General features: G+C 60.6%; 2 protein-coding genes across 2 annotated transcripts in view; one reads left to right on the top strand and one right to left on the bottom strand.

Annotated features, from left to right (window-relative positions):
* Window positions 1-7411: 7411 nt before the first annotated feature.
* On the top strand, window positions 7412-10414 carry CHST6 (carbohydrate sulfotransferase 6). Its single transcript, XM_048516157.1, has 2 exons — window positions 7412-7862; window positions 8273-10414. The coding sequence occupies exon 2, from the start codon at window positions 8288-8290 to the stop codon at window positions 9464-9466; it is 1179 nt and encodes a 392-aa protein (XP_048372114.1). The 5' UTR covers window positions 7412-7862; window positions 8273-8287; the 3' UTR covers window positions 9467-10414.
* Window positions 10415-18965: 8551 nt separating this feature from the next.
* The window catches only part of LOC125443313 (anoctamin-2-like), a 142547-nt gene continuing 137244 nt past the window's right edge, over window positions 18966-24268 (bottom strand). Inside the window, exons 9-10 of the mRNA XM_048515332.1 lie at window positions 19462-19598; window positions 18966-19096 (exon numbers count right to left, since the gene is read on the bottom strand). Of these exons, the coding sequence (XP_048371289.1) occupies window positions 18966-19096; window positions 19462-19598 (268 nt within the window). The remainder of the gene's footprint in view (window positions 19097-19461; window positions 19599-24268) is intronic.

The raw sequence follows: 24268 nt of genomic DNA on the forward strand, positions 1-24268 counted from the left end.
GGGGGGGGTGGGGGGGGGGGGGGGTGGGGGGGGGGGGGGGTGGGGGGGGGGGGGGGTGGGGGGGGGGGGGGGTGGGGGGGGGGGGGGGTGGGGGGGGGGGGGGGTGGGGGGGGGGGGGGGTGGGGGGGGGGGGGGGTGGGGGGGGGGGGGGGTGGGGGGGGGGGGGGGTGGGGGGGGGGGGGGGTGGGGGGGGGGGGGGGTGGGGGGGGGGGGGGGTGGGGGGGGGGGGGGGTGGGGGGGGGGGGGGGTGGGGGGGGGGGGGGGTGGGGGGGGGGGGGGGTGGGGGGGGGGGGGGGTGGGGGGGGGGGGGGGTGGGGGGGGGGGGGGGTGGGGGGGGGGGGGGGTGGGGGGGGGGGGGGGTGGGGGGGGGGGGGGGTGGGGGGGGGGGGGGGTGGGGGGGGGGGGGGGTGGGGGGGGGGGGGGGTGGGGGGGGGGGGGGGTGGGGGGGGGGGGGGGTGGGGGGGGGGGGGGGTGGGGGGGGGGGGGGGTGGGGGGGGGGGGGGGTGGGGGGGGGGGGGGGTGGGGGGGGGGGGGGGTGGGGGGGGGGGGGGGTGGGGGGGGGGGGGGGTGGGGGGGGGGGGGGGTGGGGGGGGGGGGGGGTGGGGGGGGGGGGGGGTGGGGGGGGGGGGGGGTGGGGGGGGGGGGGGGTGGGGGGGGGGGGGGGTGGGGGGGGGGGGGGGTGGGGGGGGGGGGGGGTGGGGGGGGGGGGGGGTGGGGGGGGGGGGGGGTGGGGGGGGGGGGGGGTGGGGGGGGGGGGGGGTGGGGGGGGGGGGGGGTGGGGGGGGGGGGGGGTGGGGGGGGGGGGGGGTGGGGGGGGGGGGGGGTGGGGGGGGGGGGGGGTGGGGGGGGGGGGGGGTGGGGGGGGGGGGGGGTGGGGGGGGGGGGGGGTGGGGGGGGGGGGGGGTGGGGGGGGGGGGGGGTGGGGGGGGGGGGGGGTGGGGGGGGGGGGGGGTGGGGGGGGGGGGGGGTGGGGGGGGGGGGGGGTGGGGGGGGGGGGGGGTGGGGGGGGGGGGGGGTGGGGGGGGGGGGGGGTGGGGGGGGGGGGGGGTGGGGGGGGGGGGGGGTGGGGGGGGGGGGGGGTGGGGGGGGGGGGGGGTGGGGGGGGGGGGGGGTGGGGGGGGGGGGGGGTGGGGGGGGGGGGGGGTGGGGGGGGGGGGGGGTGGGGGGGGGGGGGGGTGGGGGGGGGGGGGGGTGGGGGGGGGGGGGGGTGGGGGGGGGGGGGGGTGGGGGGGGGGGGGGGTGGGGGGGGGGGGGGGTGGGGGGGGGGGGGGGTGGGGGGGGGGGGGGGTGGGGGGGGGGGGGGGTGGGGGGGGGGGGGGGTGGGGGGGGGGGGGGGTGGGGGGGGGGGGGGGTGGGGGGGGGGGGGGGTGGGGGGGGGGGGGGGTGGGGGGGGGGGGGGGTGGGGGGGGGGGGGGGTGGGGGGGGGGGGGGGTGGGGGGGGGGGGGGGTGGGGGGGGGGGGGGGTGGGGGGGGGGGGGGGTGGGGGGGGGGGGGGGTGGGGGGGGGGGGGGGTGGGGGGGGGGGGGGGTGGGGGGGGGGGGGGGTGGGGGGGGGGGGGGGTGGGGGGGGGGGGGGGTGGGGGGGGGGGGGGGTGGGGGGGGGGGGGGGTGGGGGGGGGGGGGGGTGGGGGGGGGGGGGGGTGGGGGGGGGGGGGGGTGGGGGGGGGGGGGGGTGGGGGGGGGGGGGGGTGGGGGGGGGGGGGGGTGGGGGGGGGGGGGGGTGGGGGGGGGGGGGGGTGGGGGGGGGGGGGGGTGGGGGGGGGGGGGGGTGGGGGGGGGGGGGGGTGGGGGGGGGGGGGGGTGGGGGGGGGGGGGGGTGGGGGGGGGGGGGGGTGGGGGGGGGGGGGGGTGGGGGGGGGGGGGGGTGGGGGGGGGGGGGGGTGGGGGGGGGGGGGGGTGGGGGGGGGGGGGGGTGGGGGGGGGGGGGGGTGGGGGGGGGGGGGGGTGGGGGGGGGGGGGGGTGGGGGGGGGGGGGGGTGGGGGGGGGGGGGGGTGGGGGGGGGGGGGGGTGGGGGGGGGGGGGGGTGGGGGGGGGGGGGGGTGGGGGGGGGGGGGGGTGGGGGGGGGGGGGGGTGGGGGGGGGGGGGGGTGGGGGGGGGGGGGGGTGGGGGGGGGGGGGGGTGGGGGGGGGGGGGGGTGGGGGGGGGGGGGGGTGGGGGGGGGGGGGGGTGGGGGGGGGGGGGGGTGGGGGGGGGGGGGGGTGGGGGGGGGGGGGGGTGGGGGGGGGGGGGGGTGGGGGGGGGGGGGGGTGGGGGGGGGGGGGGGTGGGGGGGGGGGGGGGTGGGGGGGGGGGGGGGTGGGGGGGGGGGGGGGTGGGGGGGGGGGGGGGTGGGGGGGGGGGGGGGTGGGGGGGGGGGGGGGTGGGGGGGGGGGGGGGTGGGGGGGGGGGGGGGTGGGGGGGGGGGGGGGTGGGGGGGGGGGGGGGTGGGGGGGGGGGGGGGTGGGGGGGGGGGGGGGTGGGGGGGGGGGGGGGTGGGGGGGGGGGGGGGTGGGGGGGGGGGGGGGTGGGGGGGGGGGGGGGTGGGGGGGGGGGGGGGTGGGGGGGGGGGGGGGTGGGGGGGGGGGGGGGTGGGGGGGGGGGGGGGTGGGGGGGGGGGGGGGTGGGGGGGGGGGGGGGTGGGGGGGGGGGGGGGTGGGGGGGGGGGGGGGTGGGGGGGGGGGGGGGTGGGGGGGGGGGGGGGTGGGGGGGGGGGGGGGTGGGGGGGGGGGGGGGTGGGGGGGGGGGGGGGTGGGGGGGGGGGGGGGTGGGGGGGGGGGGGGGTGGGGGGGGGGGGGGGTGGGGGGGGGGGGGGGTGGGGGGGGGGGGGGGTGGGGGGGGGGGGGGGTGGGGGGGGGGGGGGGTGGGGGGGGGGGGGGGTGGGGGGGGGGGGGGGTGGGGGGGGGGGGGGGTGGGGGGGGGGGGGGGTGGGGGGGGGGGGGGGTGGGGGGGGGGGGGGGTGGGGGGGGGGGGGGGTGGGGGGGGGGGGGGGTGGGGGGGGGGGGGGGTGGGGGGGGGGGGGGGTGGGGGGGGGGGGGGGTGGGGGGGGGGGGGGGTGGGGGGGGGGGGGGGTGGGGGGGGGGGGGGGTGGGGGGGGGGGGGGGTGGGGGGGGGGGGGGGTGGGGGGGGGGGGGGGTGGGGGGGGGGGGGGGTGGGGGGGGGGGGGGGTGGGGGGGGGGGGGGGTGGGGGGGGGGGGGGGTGGGGGGGGGGGGGGGTGGGGGGGGGGGGGGGTGGGGGGGGGGGGGGGTGGGGGGGGGGGGGGGTGGGGGGGGGGGGGGGTGGGGGGGGGGGGGGGTGGGGGGGGGGGGGGGTGGGGGGGGGGGGGGGTGGGGGGGGGGGGGGGTGGGGGGGGGGGGGGGTGGGGGGGGGGGGGGGTGGGGGGGGGGGGGGGTGGGGGGGGGGGGGGGTGGGGGGGGGGGGGGGTGGGGGGGGGGGGGGGTGGGGGGGGGGGGGGGTGGGGGGGGGGGGGGGTGGGGGGGGGGGGGGGTGGGGGGGGGGGGGGGTGGGGGGGGGGGGGGGTGGGGGGGGGGGGGGGTGGGGGGGGGGGGGGGTGGGGGGGGGGGGGGGTGGGGGGGGGGGGGGGTGGGGGGGGGGGGGGGTGGGGGGGGGGGGGGGTGGGGGGGGGGGGGGGTGGGGGGGGGGGGGGGTGGGGGGGGGGGGGGGTGGGGGGGGGGGGGGGTGGGGGGGGGGGGGGGTGGGGGGGGGGGGGGGTGGGGGGGGGGGGGGGTGGGGGGGGGGGGGGGTGGGGGGGGGGGGGGGTGGGGGGGGGGGGGGGTGGGGGGGGGGGGGGGTGGGGGGGGGGGGGGGTGGGGGGGGGGGGGGGTGGGGGGGGGGGGGGGTGGGGGGGGGGGGGGGTGGGGGGGGGGGGGGGTGGGGGGGGGGGGGGGTGGGGGGGGGGGGGGGTGGGGGGGGGGGGGGGTGGGGGGGGGGGGGGGTGGGGGGGGGGGGGGGTGGGGGGGGGGGGGGGTGGGGGGGGGGGGGGGTGGGGGGGGGGGGGGGTGGGGGGGGGGGGGGGTGGGGGGGGGGGGGGGTGGGGGGGGGGGGGGGTGGGGGGGGGGGGGGGTGGGGGGGGGGGGGGGTGGGGGGGGGGGGGGGTGGGGGGGGGGGGGGGTGGGGGGGGGGGGGGGTGGGGGGGGGGGGGGGTGGGGGGGGGGGGGGGTGGGGGGGGGGGGGGGTGGGGGGGGGGGGGGGTGGGGGGGGGGGGGGGTGGGGGGGGGGGGGGGTGGGGGGGGGGGGGGGTGGGGGGGGGGGGGGGTGGGGGGGGGGGGGGGTGGGGGGGGGGGGGGGTGGGGGGGGGGGGGGGTGGGGGGGGGGGGGGGTGGGGGGGGGGGGGGGTGGGGGGGGGGGGGGGTGGGGGGGGGGGGGGGTGGGGGGGGGGGGGGGTGGGGGGGGGGGGGGGTGGGGGGGGGGGGGGGTGGGGGGGGGGGGGGGTGGGGGGGGGGGGGGGTGGGGGGGGGGGGGGGTGGGGGGGGGGGGGGGTGGGGGGGGGGGGGGGTGGGGGGGGGGGGGGGTGGGGGGGGGGGGGGGTGGGGGGGGGGGGGGGTGGGGGGGGGGGGGGGTGGGGGGGGGGGGGGGTGGGGGGGGGGGGGGGTGGGGGGGGGGGGGGGTGGGGGGGGGGGGGGGTGGGGGGGGGGGGGGGTGGGGGGGGGGGGGGGTGGGGGGGGGGGGGGGTGGGGGGGGGGGGGGGTGGGGGGGGGGGGGGGTGGGGGGGGGGGGGGGTGGGGGGGGGGGGGGGTGGGGGGGGGGGGGGGTGGGGGGGGGGGGGGGTGGGGGGGGGGGGGGGTGGGGGGGGGGGGGGGTGGGGGGGGGGGGGGGTGGGGGGGGGGGGGGGTGGGGGGGGGGGGGGGTGGGGGGGGGGGGGGGTGGGGGGGGGGGGGGGTGGGGGGGGGGGGGGGTGGGGGGGGGGGGGGGTGGGGGGGGGGGGGGGTGGGGGGGGGGGGGGGTGGGGGGGGGGGGGGGTGGGGGGGGGGGGGGGTGGGGGGGGGGGGGGGTGGGGGGGGGGGGGGGTGGGGGGGGGGGGGGGTGGGGGGGGGGGGGGGTGGGGGGGGGGGGGGGTGGGGGGGGGGGGGGGTGGGGGGGGGGGGGGGTGGGGGGGGGGGGGGGTGGGGGGGGGGGGGGGTGGGGGGGGGGGGGGGTGGGGGGGGGGGGGGGTGGGGGGGGGGGGGGGTGGGGGGGGGGGGGGGTGGGGGGGGGGGGGGGTGGGGGGGGGGGGGGGTGGGGGGGGGGGGGGGTGGGGGGGGGGGGGGGTGGGGGGGGGGGGGGGTGGGGGGGGGGGGGGGTGGGGGGGGGGGGGGGTGGGGGGGGGGGGGGGTGGGGGGGGGGGGGGGTGGGGGGGGGGGGGGGTGGGGGGGGGGGGGGGTGGGGGGGGGGGGGGGTGGGGGGGGGGGGGGGTGGGGGGGGGGGGGGGTGGGGGGGGGGGGGGGTGGGGGGGGGGGGGGGTGGGGGGGGGGGGGGGTGGGGGGGGGGGGGGGTGGGGGGGGGGGGGGGTGGGGGGGGGGGGGGGTGGGGGGGGGGGGGGGTGGGGGGGGGGGGGGGTGGGGGGGGGGGGGGGTGGGGGGGGGGGGGGGTGGGGGGGGGGGGGGGTGGGGGGGGGGGGGGGTGGGGGGGGGGGGGGGTGGGGGGGGGGGGGGGTGGGGGGGGGGGGGGGTGGGGGGGGGGGGGGGTGGGGGGGGGGGGGGGTGGGGGGGGGGGGGGGTGGGGGGGGGGGGGGGTGGGGGGGGGGGGGGGTGGGGGGGGGGGGGGGTGGGGGGGGGGGGGGGTGGGGGGGGGGGGGGGTGGGGGGGGGGGGGGGTGGGGGGGGGGGGGGGTGGGGGGGGGGGGGGGTGGGGGGGGGGGGGGGTGGGGGGGGGGGGGGGTGGGGGGGGGGGGGGGTGGGGGGGGGGGGGGGTGGGGGGGGGGGGGGGTGGGGGGGGGGGGGGGTGGGGGGGGGGGGGGGTGGGGGGGGGGGGGGGTGGGGGGGGGGGGGGGTGGGGGGGGGGGGGGGTGGGGGGGGGGGGGGGTGGGGGGGGGGGGGGGTGGGGGGGGGGGGGGGTGGGGGGGGGGGGGGGTGGGGGGGGGGGGGGGTGGGGGGGGGGGGGGGTGGGGGGGGGGGGGGGTGGGGGGGGGGGGGGGTGGGGGGGGGGGGGGGTGGGGGGGGGGGGGGGTGGGGGGGGGGGGGGGTGGGGGGGGGGGGGGGTGGGGGGGGGGGGGGGTGGGGGGGGGGGGGGGTGGGGGGGGGGGGGGGTGGGGGGGGGGGGGGGTGGGGGGGGGGGGGGGTGGGGGGGGGGGGGGGTGGGGGGGGGGGGGGGTGGGGGGGGGGGGGGGTGGGGGGGGGGGGGGGTGGGGGGGGGGGGGGGTGGGGGGGGGGGGGGGTGGGGGGGGGGGGGGGTGGGGGGGGGGGGGGGTGGGGGGGGGGGGGGGTGGGGGGGGGGGGGGGTGGGGGGGGGGGGGGGTGGGGGGGGGGGGGGGTGGGGGGGGGGGGGGGTGGGGGGGGGGGGGGGTGGGGGGGGGGGGGGGTGGGGGGGGGGGGGGGTGGGGGGGGGGGGGGGTGGGGGGGGGGGGGGGTGGGGGGGGGGGGGGGTGGGGGGGGGGGGGGGTGGGGGGGGGGGGGGGTGGGGGGGGGGGGGGGTGGGGGGGGGGGGGGGTGGGGGGGGGGGGGGGTGGGGGGGGGGGGGGGTGGGGGGGGGGGGGGGTGGGGGGGGGGGGGGGTGGGGGGGGGGGGGGGTGGGGGGGGGGGGGGGTGGGGGGGGGGGGGGGTGGGGGGGGGGGGGGGTGGGGGGGGGGGGGGGTGGGGGGGGGGGGGGGTGGGGGGGGGGGGGGGTGGGGGGGGGGGGGGGTGGGGGGGGGGGGGGGTGGGGGGGGGGGGGGGTGGGTTTTTGAAGTCTTCACTGTTAGCCTGTGGGTACAAGTTTTCTTCATTCTCCGCAGATGCCCGCAGCGCCTGCAGAAAACGGGCATGCTCCGTAAAGGAGAGGCTGGTGGCTACTCAGGTGGCCGCCTGTCCGCGTGCAAGGGGGTCATGAAGTGGCTCTTTGTGTGGAAAGGACAGCACTGGGGGCGGCTCCCACCTGCCGAACCGGCCAAGGCCCGGCGGTTCCCACCCACCCGGGAGTGGATTCTCAGCGGAGGAGGAGGAAGGCTGCTCGACGCTCTCGTCTCCGCCCCGCAGCTCCCCTCGTTTCCTCCCTGCGAGGAACCCCCGGGACGACGATCGCTTCCTCATGGCTCCGAAAGGGAGCGCCGCCTGGCACAAGCTCTCGTCAGACGAGAGGTCGTCGCTGGGGCGCCAGGAGGAGCGGCCCTTCTCTGCCTTTGGCAGCCCCGCCCGCGCCTCCTCGGGAGGAGAGAGGCTGGCTGCCGGTGCCGCTGCGATCCCGGAGGCAAAGCCCTCCGTCACCCAACCCTACGTCGGGTGCCCCCGAGTGCCTGCTCGAGAGTGGTCGCCCCCCCCCACCCCCTTGGGCTTCCGGCGCCTGTGGCTCGGGCTCCTGCCCCGCCCGGCGAGCGACTCCGAAGCCGCCCCAACCCCCGACGAGGGAGGGCAGAAGCCGCCGCGGCCTCCCCAGACCCCGCTCCTCGCCAGCGGTCAGCGCCCCACCGCTCTTTCCCCGCCGGGCGCCCGAGAAGAGGTCCTTGGCTCCCACCTCCCAGCAGCGCGACCCCCCGGAACTCCTCTGGCTCGCTCGGGGAAAGCGCCTGGCCTGGGGCAGGCGGAGCGGCGACCCCCCCGCCGGCGCCCCGACGTGAAGCTGCCTCTCCCAGTGTCGGTGGGGCGGCCGCCTGGCCTGGGCCTGCCCCTCCCTTGGCGCCGCCCTCCGGGCTCCGGCCGCCACGTCTGAAAGCCGCAGCTTGTCTGCCGAGCAGGGGGTGCGCGCGTCCGCCAGCCGGGCTCTGGGGAAGCGCCGAGGTGAGGGGCGGCTGCGCCGCCGTCGGGGCTGCCTCCCGGCCTCCCCTTCGGGCGCTCTTGGTGCAGGCCCGCGGGACGGCGGGGGGGCGGGGGGTCGGTGGGCGGGCGGGCGAGCAGGCGCCCTCCCAGGGCTTGGCCTGTCGCCTAGTGGCGAGCGCGGCTGCGGCCGCTTTGCGCCGGCGCTTGCCGGTCGAGGACCGTGGCCAGCCGGCCGGCGGCTGCTGCACCCGAGGGCGGGCGGGCGGGCGGGCGGTGTGTGGCGGCAGGGGAGGCAGCGGACCGGCTTCGGCCGCCCGGCTGGCCTGGGAGAAGGGGAGGGCGGCGGGCAGTCACAAGGGCCTGGGCCGCCCGCCCGGGTCATTTCCCCGTGGGGCTGCCACCTGACGTCCCCGGTCCCCTTTCCGCTGCAGGGCTGCGCAGGCGGCATGGCGAGGCTCCGGCTGTCCAGCCCCACCGTGGCCGCGCTGCTGGTGCTGCAGGCCGGCTTCCTGCTGTTCCTGTACGCGCAGCACGGCGGCTTTCGGGCTCCAGCGGCGGAGGGGCCGGCCCAGACCCACGTGCTCGTCCTCTCCTCCTGGCGCTCCGGGTCCTCCTTCGTGGGCCAGCTCTTCAGCCAGCATCCCGACGTCTTCTACCTGATGGAGCCGGCCTGGCACGTGTGGGTCACCATGTACCAGAACAGCGCCAAGGTGCTGCACATGGCCGTCCGAGACCTGGTGCGGTCCATCTTCAAGTGCGACATGTCCGTCTTTGACGCCTACATGCCTTGGAGAAGAAACCTTTCGGACCTCTTCCAGTGGGCCGTGAGCCGGGCCCTGTGCACCGACCCTGCTTGTGAGTACTTTCCGCGCACTGAGATCACCAGTGAAAGCGCATGCAAGACTCTGTGTGGCAAGTACCCGTTCAGCAAGGCGGAGGAGGCCTGCCGCACCTACAGCCACGTCGTCCTGAAGGAGGTCCGTTTCTTTGACTTGAGAGTGTTGTATCCTCTTCTCACTGACTCCTCCTTGAACCTGAAAATCATCCACTTGGTTCGTGACCCCAGGGCAGTTGTGAAGTCCCGGGAACAGTCAGTCAAAGCCCTCGCCCGTGACAATGGGATCGTGCTGAGCACCAATGGTTCGAAAGTGGACGACACCCAGTACAAAGTTCTGCAGGAGATCTGTCGGAGCCACGTCCAGATGTATGAAACAGCTACTCTGAAACCTCCAAGCTTTCTCAAAGATCGTTATTTACTGATTCGATTTGAAGACCTTGTAAAGGATCCCTTGCCAGAAATTACAGCAATGTATAAGTTTGCAAATCTTCAGTTGACCCCCAAGCTGGAGAGCTGGATCTACAATATCACGCATGGACAAGGACCCAGTAAAATAAAGGAAGCCTTCCAGATCACCTCTCGAGATGCAGTCAACGTCTCCCAGGCGTGGAGGAATGTCCTTTCTTTTCCAAAAGTTCAGAGAGTCCAAGAAGTCTGCAAGGGGGCTCTGAATATACTTGGCTACCAGCTTGTGGATTCTGAGAGGGAGCAGAAAGATTTATCAGTGGATTTAGTGTTGCCACATCGAAGAAGCCAATTCAGTTGGGCATCATTTAGTCAAAATTAAAAGTATAATGGTATTTGTATTCTACTGTTCCTTTGCTAACTGAGGGGGATGACTGCTACTTTGAGTAAGCCAGTTTCTGATGTGAGCACACTCCTATTTTCCATCTCTCTGACCTGCAACAAGTGGAACCTGCTTTGCAGATGTAACAGTTATGTAGCTTCCCGGAACAAAGGATGATGCCATAGCTGTTAGCCTCATTAACACTAAAGCATCAGACAGTGCAATGTTATTCAACATAGTCACATTATAAGATGAATTCCCTTTCTCTAGGGGAAGAAAGTCAAGGAAATCACTTGAGTATTTTGTGTTGTGTGTTTTTTGCAGGGAGTTTCTTGAATTATATGAAGTAGTAAAGTATGTGAGGGAATCTGTGAAAAGTCTGATGCTGAAGGAAGCTTCGCAGGTGTCTCTGCTCACTCTTGACTTTCTGCCTGAATGGATGGATGGATGAGTCTTGCCACAAACTTGTACATAGCTGAGGCGTGACATGGCACCTGGTCACTGTTTGTCTGCTCTGTAGAGTGGGGACAGACTGGGTCTGTGCCTAGCATCACATAGAGTGTGGCCCTCTGGAGGAAGGAGAAACGGCATCTCAATCTACAGTGGTTTTCCCACAGCATGGCTGGCCTCCCAGTTGCCTCCCCACCCCAGGCAGTAGCCATTCTGCTCCTCCGGGCCACTGGGACTTCTTCAGATTGAAAAAAATGGTAATTGTGTGTCAATCTGGCCATTGCTGATTTTTATTAAATGCCATCTTTTATGATTTTAGATTTAATCTATTGAATTCATTGTTGTGGTTTTAATGGTCTTAAATGTCATTTTTTATGTTTGTGTTTGTTGCTCGCCACCCTGAGCCCTGCTATACAGGGAAAGGGTGGGACGCAAGTTTCAACAATAAATAAGATTAATTAAAAATATGCTAGTAATAAAAATTATATTTCTCTAATATTATGCTAGTAGATGTATCAGAATCATTGAATTCCCAGCTTTCATTTTGTGAAAAGTAAGTCACTGGACCTTTCCTTTTATATCATCACACGGGGATAGTCTAGAGACGTACTTCTTTGAGTGGAAGCTGTTCCTCAGGTATCCTGTTATGTTGTTGTAATGACTGTCAGTGGCCAGTTTTAAAAGAAATAAACTCCTGAAGCTGGAGGAAGGAATCACCACCAGGATATGGTCAAAGGGAATAGCTGCTGGGGTGGGGTATGTGTGTCAAACTCTGAATTTTCCCTTCCATTTGCCAGCCAACAAGATTTTACTGCAATATTTTGCAAAACTGTTGAGCAAAGCAGCTGAGAACAATTGAGAACAATTGAAACAAGGTGTGGAAATCCCAGGAGATGCAAAAACACACCACCGTGCTGTGGGGAAGCAGGCAAAAAAATTAGTATCCCAACAGCACTGAAACTGTGGTGGACGTGTGCGTGTGGAAATGGTCCCAGTGTTGCCTCCTATGTCGCTGTGGGCGCTTGGCAGTTGCTCTGTCTGTTTAGCTGGTTTTCCAGACATCCAATTCTGCCTGGGCAGCTGGGTCCAATTTTCCCCTTGGAGAGGATCCAGAGAACAGTTGGCCACATTAAGAAGGTAAATGTAGGAAATTATTCAAATTACAGCTGTCAGACCCTCAAATACTTCCATCGTGCTGTGCTTTATGGGAACTTTCCTTTCTTGATATTGCAGCCTCTTGATGGTGGTTTCTCTTCAGTTAATCCAGAGTAGGGATGTGCACTTCAAAAATTATTGTGTTGATTCCATATTGTAAAGTTAACAAGGAAATATGTTTGTTTTCATGAAGTATAGAATATAGTGGTGTTCTGGAGAGCACTCCCTATTTTGTGAAAATGATTATCGTGCCCTATCTGAAATAGAAGGAATTTTCCAAATGCCTTTCCTGCCCGCTGAGTAGCAGGAGTGGGAAGGAGGGGGGGGGGGGTAGAGAGAGAGAGAATAAGCCTGCCCCCATGGCATGTGAGCTGTTTACAATCAGAGTGTTGCCATGTCAGTGTGCAGTCAAAGGCCGGCCCCACATCAGTTGGGGCCAGGCCTCCTACTCGCTAGTTGCATTTGCTTCTCTGGCATAATTCCAGATTTTGATACTGGCCCTTTCCACACAAACATTTTAAGTTTTCAGGAAGGGAATAAAATGTTTCCTCCATGGAGGTCTCACGGGTTTCTTTTCCGCCCCTTTGGTTTTGGAACTGCTTTATTTCCTGTTTGAAAACGTTTTTTCTTAAACCCCTTTTATAATGATTCTTTTGTTTGAAATGTTTTCAAGCCATCTTCTCTTGATGTGTGATCCTTTTTAAAATGTTCTATCTTTCCCACCAAAACTCCAAGATCCACGCCTCTTCTTTCCACTCCATGGCTGTCTGCCATTTTCTGCTGTTTGCAGATTGCCAGCATGACTTTCCGCCATTTCTCTCACTGGGCATAACGCCATTTAGTAGTAGTTTGTTTCTACAAAGTAAACAAGCATTGTGATCAATTGATGGGTTTTTTTAATTAAGCCTTTTTATGGGATTAATATTAGTAGTTTCAATGGATTGGTGCCTTGATGGACCAAGTGTGAGGGAAACGGGCAGTGATTAATACTGTTATTTACTGTTGCTGCTGCTATTATTATTAATATGTAACAGAAGAAGAAGAAGAAGAGTTTGGATTTATATCCCCCCTTTCTCTCCTGCAGGAGACTCAAAGGGGCTTACAATCTCCTTGCCCTTCCCCCCTCACAACAAACACCCTGTGAGGTAGGTGGGGCTGAGAGAGCTCCCAGAAGCTGTGACCTTCTTAGCCCAAGGTCACTTAGCTGAGTGTGCTGGAGTGCACAGGCTATCCTGAATTCCCCCCAGATAAACCTCCCACAGCTCTGGTGGCAGAGCGGGGAAGTCAAGAGCCAATTTCCTCCAGATTAGATACACGAGAATAACCTCCTACGCCACTGCACTGCTCCTACAGGACAATTATCTGGGACAGTGAGTGCGTGAACCTATGGCTGTGACCAGAGGTGGCACTCAGAGCCCTCTCTGTGGGCACTCCGCACAGAGTTCATCATTTGGGAGGGGGGTGGAAAATCTAGGCTGGCCTGGGCATGATCCTATACCTGGGAATGGCTTCGGTTTCACAGCAATGGGGCTTGCTTCTGAGTAAAACCCTCCTAGGATCATGATTCACCCATTTGAAGCATTGCACGGTTGCTTCACTAAGCTTACTCCTGAGTAACGCGTGCCTCGGAGCCAACTGTTTTTCCTAAACTAAAACCTCAGTATTCAGGTTAACTTGCCGTGTTGGCACTTTGCGAGAAGTAAGTGGGTTTGGGGTTGCAATTTGGGCACTCGGTCTCGAAAAGGTTCGCAATCACTGATCTAGGATGATTGCACTGTTCTGTTCAGGGTTGGGATTGTTTTGTATTTTTTTTACATGCACAGTAATGGCGAAATACGAGTATGGTTAAGCCAATCAAATGTGATTGAGAATGTCACCACCAACGGGAACTTTAGCTGGAGGCAGGAACTGTTGCTGGGTATTTGCCACACGGGACAGCTTGACAGTGGAGAGCCACTGCATGTGTGTATTACTTGTAAGAGGTTTGTTATGTGCTGAGTGAGTAATTTCAGTAAGATGGCAAATAAGCCTGTTGGCTGGGGTGCATTGTGGAGGGAAACATTAGACTTCCTTTGCATCTGGGGGGAAGAGGCAATCCAGGAAACTTTAGCCAATAACCACAGAAATATTTACATATTTGGCCATGTGACCAAAAAGATGGCAGCAGTCAAACACAAGAGGAATGCAATGGAGTTCTACACTAAAACGAAGGACCTAAGACTTGAGTACAAATTCCAATTCCACAGATCCATCATCTTCTTGAGTGACCACTTGTGTTGGTGAAATTGGGCCAATATCAGTTGGTTGTGTTGCACTGGAGGGGCCTGACTAAAAATAAAATAAAAGAATAAATAAATAAAGAAATTTGCAGGTAATCACATGCAGTGTGCATTCAGAGGACAAACCAGAGAAAGATGAAATGCAGACAGTGGGTTATTTCAGAATTCGGAGGATAAGGGAGAACCGTCGCATGCCACCAGCCAATTCATGGAATGAAAAGGCAGTGTTAATATTCTCACATAATTGTGATAAACTGCAAAGTTCTTTATGATGAATTATCTAACCTAGTTAAGGATCCTCCAGTTCTTCTTCCTATTCAACTTCTTGCTGCTCCTAAGGCATGGTGGACCCCCCTCCCATAGGACCTGTGTGGGAAAGCCTGTGAGGACAATGTGTAATTCATTATCACAATCCGTCTTCAGCCTAATACACTCCACCAGAAACTTGTAGTCAATAGCAACTTACAACTTGTCATCAGCAGAAGTCCAAAGGTAAAAAACGACATAAGTATGTGAGCTATCCAGCGCATGACAGATAGCTGGATGGACCTGTGGTGGATAATTTGGACTGCGGGTAGCCTTCTGTGCAATATTCAGGTTATGGATATTATTTATACCCAATGAAGTTCTGAAGAAATGCTTTCTTCATGAAACAAGCCTGCTTCTGCTGATAACAAGTTGTAAAAACCAATTGACTACAAGTTTCTGGATACAAGATTACTCAAAGCTCATTGTGTGTAAAACATTGCTGTTGTTACTACTTAACCTGGAACTTTTACTGATAAAAAGCTGTAATGTATTGTTGAAGGCTTTCACGTCCGGATTCAACTGGTTCTGGTGGGTTTTCCGGGCCACACAGCCCGGAAAACTCACCAAAAAGCTGTAAGTTGTTACTGACTGCAGGTCTCTCAGATGAGATTGTCTTACTTCCACACTTATTTATGTATACAGTCATTGACCAGAATACAGTTAAAAAATGAAAAAATACAATAACCATATTAAATAAATTGTTAAAAAGCAACACACATTAAATAATTAGTGGAAATGTATTTATTTATTTGTTAGTTAGATTTTATACCGCCCTATCCCAAAAGGGCTCTCATCAGTGTAGTATTGAAAGTATAATGCCTAAAAAAGAACACTTAAAATGAATGAATATACCCATGTATTGTTTCCTACATTAAAATTTTGGCGAACTTTAATCACATAAGCACAGAACTTTGCAGTCTGTATAGAAATGTGAGTCTGATAGTTGACTAAAAGCATTTTGCCCATTCTGTTTCACTCTGACTCAAACTTATCTGAAAGGGGATGGATAAGTGTAATGTGAGCCACTGCATACAGCGGGCAGTGAAATGGAACATACTTGATGGATTCCATCTCCTTCATGCACACGGACAAAGCCTATTTGATGTTGGAACCTTACCATAACTACCCTCCAGTACTGCTGTTGGTATAGCTGAACATCTGGCAAGTGTGAAAGCTCTTCTTTAATTACCCTAATAAAAGAAGGTTAGGCAGCTGGTATTAAAGTTCATCTTTCAGGTGATAAGAACAGGAAGGCAGGAGAGCTTGCAAGATCATTCTGCCTTTCTATGTCTTCAGTTCTTTGTTTCAAGGCATGCTTTGCATGACCTTGGCCCAGTCTGACTATGTCATGGGAGAAAACCCTAAAAGTGCCAGTTTCCCCCCAGTGGCTTTTAACCATCTGAAGGGTATCCTGAAGGATCAGGGGAAACAGTCCCTGCACTCTAATATTTATTTTGAGCCATAGATTCAGATACAAGAGGAAGATTTTGGCCTTTACTTTAAGGATACCTGTCTCGAGGCATGTCATGGTATTTGAAACAAAGCTAGGTTGTTCTAAGGATGCGAAACAAGAGTCAGGTAGTCCAAGGAAAGACCCCATAGAGTAATTATGACAAATTCTTAGCTTGATACAGTTTTAATGCAGCAGGCAATAATGCCCTCTTGTGGTATATAGGAACCTTAAATACGCAGATTTTTCTCCGTGGTCTGCCACTTAAAGGCTGTGGGATACCTTGGAGCCTAATGCCTGAAAAATCACCCCCACATATTTATACTTTTGTACCTGTTCCAATCTATGACTATTCGGTTTCCAAACCCTTGGGTTGAATGGTATGGTGCAGGGCATTTCTTTATTCGTGCTGCTTTCCAATCTGCCTGCAGTTCTGGTTGCCATATGAAGGAGGTATATAATGACCCTGACATGACAGAATGTGGCCGCCCTGAGGCCTTCTTGGGAAGGGCGGGATACGAATAAAAACATAAATTAAAAAAATACTTAGGACAGAAATAGAAGCAGTTGGGATTCAGGCCAATGTGTCACCATCTTTAATCATGAATCATGCTGACGGGATAGGGAGAGAGAGAAAGAGATTATGAAAACTTTCAAAATGCTTAACTGCTCAATGGAACAAGGCAATAATAGTTTCTGTAGCAACCTGAGAAAGTGGCTCGCTTGCTGCCTGACCAGCCTGTGCCACTGAACGGCTGAGCTAGACTCTTGGACACCTGGATTCATATCCCTTCCTCCGGCAAGAAATCAGCTGGTGATCTTGGGTCATCATCTTGTCTCACACAGTGGCCAAACAGTTGCTCTGGAGGGCCAACAACAGGGCCCAGAGGCCAAGGCATTTCCCAGATGTTTCCTCCTGGCACTAGAATGCAGAGATTGGTTCCCTCTGAATGTGGAGGTTCCCTTTAGTCACCATGGCTAGTACCCACTGATAGACCTGTCCTCCATGAATTGATCCAGTCCCCTTTTATAACCACCTTTGCTTGTGGCCATCACTATAACCTTGGAAGCCAATTGTTGAGAAAAGAACTACATCCTCTAGTCCATCCTGAATCTATTGCCTGACAACTTCATAGTGTGCCCTACGTTCTACTATTTTTGGAGAGAGTGAGAGAAAAAATTATCCATTCTTTTTGCTTCATCCATAACTTAATAAATCTTTGTCATGCCTCCCACTTGTCTTTTTTCTGTATTGAAAACTCCCAATATGGGTAGCTTTTTCTCATAGATAAGATGCTCCACCTCTTTAATCAACTTCCAGCTCTGCAAATATCCTTTCTGAGATGCAGCAACCAAAACTACACACAGTATTCCTAATGAGGCTGTACTGCTGATCTATACAGGGGCATTATATTGTGACATTTTAATTTTCTGTCCCTTTTCTAATAACCTTCATCATGGAATTAGTCTTTTCCACTGCGGGGTTAACACTTACACTGAGCTATATACTGCAACCCCAAGATTTCTCTCCTTCTCCCTCTCAGCAAGTTTAGACGCCTTTAGCATTTACTTAGAAGTTGGGATATTTTATCCCAATGTGCATTTCCTCACACTCACACACACTGAACTTTACGTGCCCCATTGTTGCCCTCTCACCCAATTTGTGGAGACCCTCTTGAAACTCCACGATCATTCTTGGGGCCAACCATCCTTCATAATTTTGTGTCACCTGCAAACCTGGCCACTAGATTGCTCACCCCCAGTTCCCAATCATTCATAAACATATTAAATAGCATAGGCCCCAACACTGATATGTGTGGGACCCTGTGGCTTTCTTCCTTTCCCCCACTGGGAAAACTATCCGTTTATTCCTACTCTTTGCTTTCTGTCTTTTAATTAGTTTTAACTGCATAACAGAACCCTTCCTCTTATTTCATAACTTCTAAGCTTACTCATGAATCTTTGGGGAGGTATCTTGTTAAAAGGCTTTTTGAAGGCTACCAGGCATGATTCTACCAGATTACCATTATCTACATACTTTTTCACTTTCTGAACTCCATAAGGTCAGTGAAGCAGGACTTTCCTTTTTTTGAGATAACGTAGTGAGTTTCACTCAGCAAGCTTTGTTACTCTATATGCTTAACAATTTAATAACCATCTCCATTAATTTGCCTGGGACAGATATCAGATTAACTGGAGTGTAATTTTCTGGTTTCCAACTAGATCCTTTCTAAAAATTGATGTAACATTTCAGCATCTCAGACAGAGGCTGATTTTACCAACAAGTTACAAATATGGGTTCACAGAATCATAGAGCTGGAAGGAATACCGTGTGCCATTTAGTCCAACCCCCTGCTCAATGCAGAATTATCTTAGAGCACCCCAGCCAAGCGTTTGTGCAGCTGCTGCTGAAAGACTGCAAGAGCTGACCACCTCCCTAGGCAGCCAATTCCACCACTGAATTACTCTTACTGTAAATAAACGTTTTCCTAAAGTCAAGCTGGTATTTTTCCACCCATAATTTATACCCGTAATTATGAGCCTGTCCTCTGTGGTCAACAGGAACAGCTCCCTGCCCTTCTCCAAGTGACAGCCCTTCAAACACTTAAAGAGAGATCAATGTCCACCCTCAACTTCCTCTTCTGGAGACGGAGCATTCCCCAGTCCCTCAACCTTTCCTCACAGGACCTGACCTCCTGGCCCCTGCGCTTACTCCCACCTGTTCACCTACTTTTGAAGTGATGCCCCCAGAACTGCACACAGGACTCCAAGTGAGGCCCGACAATGTAGTGTCCAGTGGAACTATGGCTTGTTGCGACTGGGATGTTGTGCTTCTGTTGATGTACCCCGAGATTCCACTAGCCTTTTTGTGTCACTGCATCATACTATCTGCTCGTATTTAATTTGCAGTTCACCTGTACCTCAGGACTGTCTTTACACATGCTGCTATCTGGAAGTGTATCCCCAATTCAATATGCATGCTCCTCATTTTTGTTACCCAGATGTAGAACTTCGCACTCACTGTTGTTGAACTGCATCTTGTTCACATCCACCCACTTTTACAGCGTTTTCAGATCTCATTGAATTCCATCTCTTTACTGTTCACTGTTTTTCCCAATTTGGAATCATCTGAAAATGTGTCAAGTAGTCCATTAGTATATTAAACTTCCACATACGATTTCCTTACAAAACCCTCGGTGCATCCTATTTGACCTTGGAGACATGTTGTTGTTTTTAATTTGCTCCATAGTCCCAAAATGAAATCTGTTTTCTCTGCCATTTGACTAATTTCGTAAGACATCCATTCTAAAAACAGAGGTTCTGACATGGGTTTGTGCCCCACGCAGTCTGATCAACAGCCCTTTTGGATGACACGGGCCATTCTGGAAGCTGCTGAGGATAAGAATCCTCAACCTGCTTTGAGCTCTTTCCAGAGCTTCCATAAATGTCCTGGACTGAGTGTGACAGAACAAACATCTCTATGGGAGGGCGTCGAAAGGAAGGTGCTGACTTGGAGGAACAGTTTCTGCCTGGCCCCATACGGGGGGGGGGGGGGGGGTGTCTGTTGGGCAAAGCCACGCAAGGCTTTAAATGTGGGAAGCGGTACCATCAGCGGAAATGGGGAACCAATTAGCTGGCCATCTGTCTTTTCCAAGACAGGCGTCGCACGAAGGAAGCATGAGTTTTTGGTTCCGTCCTCAGATCTAACAGAACTCTCTATTTTTTAAAGAGTAGCCCTGAGTACTACACCTCATTTTGAGTGCATTATTACATCTATTATTTATACAGCCTCTTTCCTGTGTGGCAGTCCACAGAGTAGCCAAAGCCAAGCAGGCGGGACTGTGCCAGAAGAAGCTCATGGTCTCCATTGCAAGGGCGAGGGAGATGAAGGGGTCACAAAGGTGAAGCAGGTAAGGACAAGGAGGTCAAGGTCTTCATTCAAGTGGAGCAAGTGGGTCCTGAGAAGCGGGGGAGGAAGCGCTGTGTCTGCAAGGATTATGGAATGGTGTTCCAGGCCTGGGGCCTGCGCGAAAGAGAGCCATGCTGCCACGGGGCTCTCCTGATTCTCCCCCCTCCTCTGACTGTGCATCCAGGGCAGTGTTCTTCAGCAATAGCCACGTAGATCAGCTGCAGTAACCACGATCTGGGGCGCGGCTGAAGTGAAGAGTTGTTGCAGCCTGATCGGCAAGTCCTTCCTGCTAGGCAGCCTAGGACTGCATACGAGGTTCTCCCACGTCCTTTGCCCGCTGGCGTAGGGCCAATGGGGACATCCGGGGTGCTTGTCCCGGGCGCTGCAGTGTTGAGTCACGTGGGGGGTGCAAAATCACCCCCCCCACACACAGGTGACTCACCATGGCCGGCACCTCCCCCCCTCCTCTCAGATGCAGGAGCAAGGCAAGAGGAGACCGCCCGGCTAGCCCAGGGGAGCCCGGCCAGCACGGAGCAGCCAGCCAAGCCCCTGCCGGCCACGGCCACCGGAGCCCAAAGCCTGCAGGGAGGAGCAAGGAGGCAACTCACCCACTCAGGCAGGCAGGCAGGCAGGCAGGCAAGGGGGGGGGGCACCAGGGAGGAGGGGAAAAGCCCTCGTTGTTTCCAGCTCCTTCCTTCCTTCAAGATGCAGGGGGAGGAAATCCCTGTGGTGGCTGCCAGGAAGAAAAGGTGCGTCATTCTCTCTTGCTCTCTCTCCCCCCGCCCCCCCTTTGTGCTAGTAAGAGATTGTAAGAGGCTGGAGTTGGAGGTGGGGGTTCTGTGACTCCACCCGGAGTCAGAGCTACTTTCACTTTCCAAAGCAGCCCCGGCATGTTTCCCTTTCTGCAAAGGACTTGTTACTGCTGCGACCTGGAAATAGCCGCCAGGGTTGGGGTGCCTGCCTGGGAGAAGAGAGTTGCTTTGGCTGGCATTTGTAGGCACCGCTCAGGAGGTAGGAAGATGTTTCCCTTTGCATTCCAAGAAGGCCAGGGAAAGCTGGAAGGATGAATGCAGCAGAGTGGATTTATGGAAGGGAGGAAGAGGAACCCCCAGCATCTGCGCCTTCCAAAAACAACTGCCAGGTTCAGATCTCCCCCATCCTTCTTACTGGGGTGCAGTGGTAGAAACTCTCCAATTTCCCCTATGAAGCTCTCTCTCTCTCTCTCTCTCTCTCTCTCTCACACACACACACACACACACACACACACACACACTCACACACACACACGTGTGTGTTGGGGTAGTCCAACAGTTTGGATGCATTTCCACCTCTCTGCCTTTTGTCTGTGGTGTAACTGCATGCCTTAAAGTCACTAATAGTATAGATTAATCAATATGTTAGACATGATTATGTCTCTGCAGCATATTAAGTTAGAAACTTGCATGATATGACTTTATTTTTTCCATTTTAAAAAAGCCCCCACCCCTCCCTTTTTTGCAAGGCAAGTTGCCTGCTGGAGAACTGGGTTCAGCTTTTCCCCTTCCAGCTTCCCGCATCCAGCCTGCTATTATGTTCTTATTGGTGGGGGGCGGGGGGGGAGCAAGAGAGGCTGAGGGGTTGCAGTCTGCCCCAGCATACTTGGTGATTTGCTAAAAGCAGGAGTTGCCTCCTGGCCTGGCGATCTTTCCAACAGTCCTTTTGTTTTTTTAGAGAAGAGTTTGGATTTATATCCCCCTTTCTCTCCTGTAGGAGACTCAAAGGGGCTGACAATCTCCTTGCCCTTCCCCCCTCACAACAAACTCCCTGTGAGGTGAGGAGGGAGACCTGCAGAGGAACTCCATAGAGCTGTGATAGCTATTGAGTCACCCAGCTGGCGTGTGTTGGAGTGCACAAGCTAATCTGAATTCCCCAGATAAGCCTCCACAGCTGTAGTAGCAGAGCAGGGAATCAAACCCGGTTCCTCCAGATTAGAGTGCTTCTGCTCTTAACCACCTCATCCACTGCTTTGAACTTTCAAAAGGTTTTCCCTGGGCATAAAATGACCCTAATTATTCTGACAACATCATCCTGTAAGGTAAGCCAGTTATGGGAAATTGCTACTTTCCAGCCGTCTCTGCCCCATTGGCCTCTTTCTCTCCACCCCTCCCCGCACTTGCATATACTTGACAGTTTTCTGCCTTGGCTTCATCACCTCCCGCTTGGATTAGAAGGGCACCCCCTCCACGTTCTCCCCACCACGAATTTGATGTGGATTTAGAAAATGTTGTCACTGGCCACAATGGGGAAAATGATGCTTAGACAAAGGAAATGGCCCCTTAGTCTGGTGCGCTTAGGCAAGGGCCCAGCTGCTGGCTTATCATTGCACTTCCAAGCTTGGAGAATCGCCCCTGTTGAATTTTTGCTTGCCTTGCTGATGGTAAGGCATAAGAGTCCAGAAAGAATGAGGGTATCCCTGTTTGCAGGTGGATCTCTTAAACTGGGAAGGGGGGAATTTGATGTATTAAAATAATAGGGCAAGGGACTGACAGCTTCTTCTGTGTTCATGATCCCCTCTGTGGCTTTCCCCTCCATCCAAGTCCTGAGCTCATTTACTGGGAAAACATCCCCCACCCCCAATGTGGAGATGAAACATTATGCTATTTAATGGCCCCAGTAAAACCATCCAGAGAAGAGGCACCGTTATTTGGAGTGAGCTTTGGAGTTGTTTGGAGCATCTGGAGGAAAATCAGGCCAGATGCTTAATAGAGAGTTCTGAGGGGTAGGAAAGTTGGGTGTTATGCTGAGTGTGGTGAGAGGACCTTGAAAGGTGGATTCTGGAGTGTAGTATCTGTATTGTACGAGTAAGAAATACAGGTTTACCCGTTGTAGAAGAATCCTTAAGATATCGAACTCTTTATGTTTTTTTACTGGAAATGTTTATTCATTCAATAATAGATTTCCATCATATAAAGAATAAATACAGGGTTTGTGACTTTTATTACAAAAGGAGTTATTTTGCTTGTGAAGACTGTGAGTTCATGTTGAGAGTAAGTGCCTATATATTGTTCAGTTATTAAAATTCAGCATTTGCAACAACTGACTTGAAATTTGCCCCTGTCCTTTCCCTCCTTTTCTTCCTGGCTCTGTGCTGTTTCCAATGCGGAGGTGGGGGGTGCTGGATATAACACCATAAAAACATTTTTTCATAGCTTGAGTAAAAAACAGTTTAGAAAGCATTTAAAAGTCATTATGACACTTAAAACACTTTAAAGTGTAATAACAGCTGTTAAAAATGCTTTCAGAATGTTTATTTCAGCTGTGTGGCATGGATCATTGCTATGTTCAGATTTGTGAATTGGGGCATGTTCTATAATGCGATGGTGACTTTGAGATGGCCCGGTACAAAAAATCATTCTTTGGTCATAGTGGGGGAGGACGGCCCCCCATACAGGGGGGGCCCCTGCAAAATTCAGATTTTTGCCCCGGGCTCAATTTTTCCTAGCTACGCCTCTGCCTTTGTCCTCACAACACCAACCTTGTAGGTTAGGCTGAGCAAAGGCAAATGGTGGAAAGCCATTTCATGAGTGTCACAGCCAAAGATAGAGGACATGAGATTTTTTTCCCATGCTGGCTGTCATGAAATTGTGCTTCACGACTCTTTCATAGTCTGTTTCAGGCAAAGGTCTGCTCTGAAACAATAAAGGGAAAGATCTGCTCTCAAATAACAAAGAAAAATTCCGCCATTTTAGTAGAAATACTACTGCCTGGCCTTTAACAACTGATAAGAGCCCAGGTTTTGCCTATTTGAAATATAGCTTATGTTCCCCTTCCTTGAGTTACCAGAGTCACAATACAAGAGTGTGTTTTAGGCCCCTTCTGCACATGCACTTCAATGCACTTTGCAGCTGGATTTTGTGCGTTATTGAACATAGTACTTTAATACGACAACATCTATGCCAAAATGTATTTCAAATGAATTGAGAGGAAGCAGGGCCAGGTAGACACTAGGACCCAGGTGTAGCATTTTACAACAAAGGAGGTCCAGCATGCTGAGTTCTGTGGCAAAGTATACAACGCCATTAACATCTGTTTCTGAGATAGACTGTAGACTATCGCTTGGAGCATCTAAATAGGCAACGCAATAGTCATGGCACTTTGGTTGCTCTAGGTTTGGTCTGCTTCCCAGGACTCTTCCACAATTACTAGCAAGCTCTGATGGAAGTGCAGATCTGAACCCAGTTTTACCCAGTCGTAGTCCATCGCTCTGACTAATATACAGCACTGCCTCTGGTCAAGTTAGCAAACCAAGTGAGCTGTTAAAACCCTGCTGTGTTGCAAACTTCTTTTATGTTTCCTATAACTAGCACTGCTGCCCATTTTTTCCTGTAGAAGGAAGGGGAAGTTCATAAACTTTGCTGCATTGCTAATGACATCATCAGGAATATGTTCAGATTTCCAAATGTCAGTATTACCTTGTTGAAACAAAGGAGGTGTTTTTTTTTTTAAGTTTAGCATGGTTTGGCCAACAGAACTCTCAATTAACCCCACCCCCACCCCAGTTTGAACAGGCAAAACTGTTCTCGTTGCTTCATCTCTGTGCTTGGGAAAATGTCATTTCTTGGATGAAAAGGTGAAAGCCTCATGAACCACACTGACATACAGAGCATCAGTACTTATTGCAAGAGCTGAAAAGAACGTTTTAATGGTGTTCAAAGAAGGCATGGACATACGTATGGGTGACAAGTGCCACCTTGAAGGCTGAATGCCAAAAGGCAGAATAAATGCCAAAAGATTCCAAGGCTACCTGCCTGCAGGTTATCTTTTTGGATGACCCAGCCTTAGTGCATGATGGATTCCGAAGCAACCCGTTCTATGTAGGTTTTCTGTGCAGTTCTAACACGAGTAAACTACGTATAGGAATAAAAATAAAATTGTTGGGTGCCTTTATTGTAGCTACTGATTTGATAGCATTTTTTGGAATTTTAACTGGTGGAAGCCCAGGGACGGGTCTTTTCTGTGATAAACATTCACAGTTTTTAGGAAGTGGGCAGGGCTTGTGCCCAACTGGGATTCTGATTGGCTTTTAAAAGTCGCTTTGGTCACAGCCGCCCTCATAGCCCAAAGACCTCTGAGGCATGAGTGGAAGCTTTGCTGTGTGTCTGCCAGCAAACGTTATTAAAACAAAATTGTTCCTTTTCAAAGATACCTTGTTAAACAGAAGAGCCTCTGCCTAAAACACAGAAGAGTCATTCCCTGGCTGACATTTTGGG

The sequence above is a fragment of the Sphaerodactylus townsendi genome, linkage group LG14, assembly GCF_021028975.2.
Source record: "Sphaerodactylus townsendi isolate TG3544 linkage group LG14, MPM_Stown_v2.3, whole genome shotgun sequence".
NCBI classification, from domain to species: Eukaryota; Metazoa; Chordata; class Lepidosauria; order Squamata; family Sphaerodactylidae; genus Sphaerodactylus; species Sphaerodactylus townsendi.

Excerpts from the sequence above, each read along its gene's own strand:
- CHST6 (XM_048516157.1), top strand. The coding sequence starts at position 8,288 with ATGGCGAGGCTCCGGCTGTCCAGCCCCACCGTGGCCGCGCTGCTGGTG.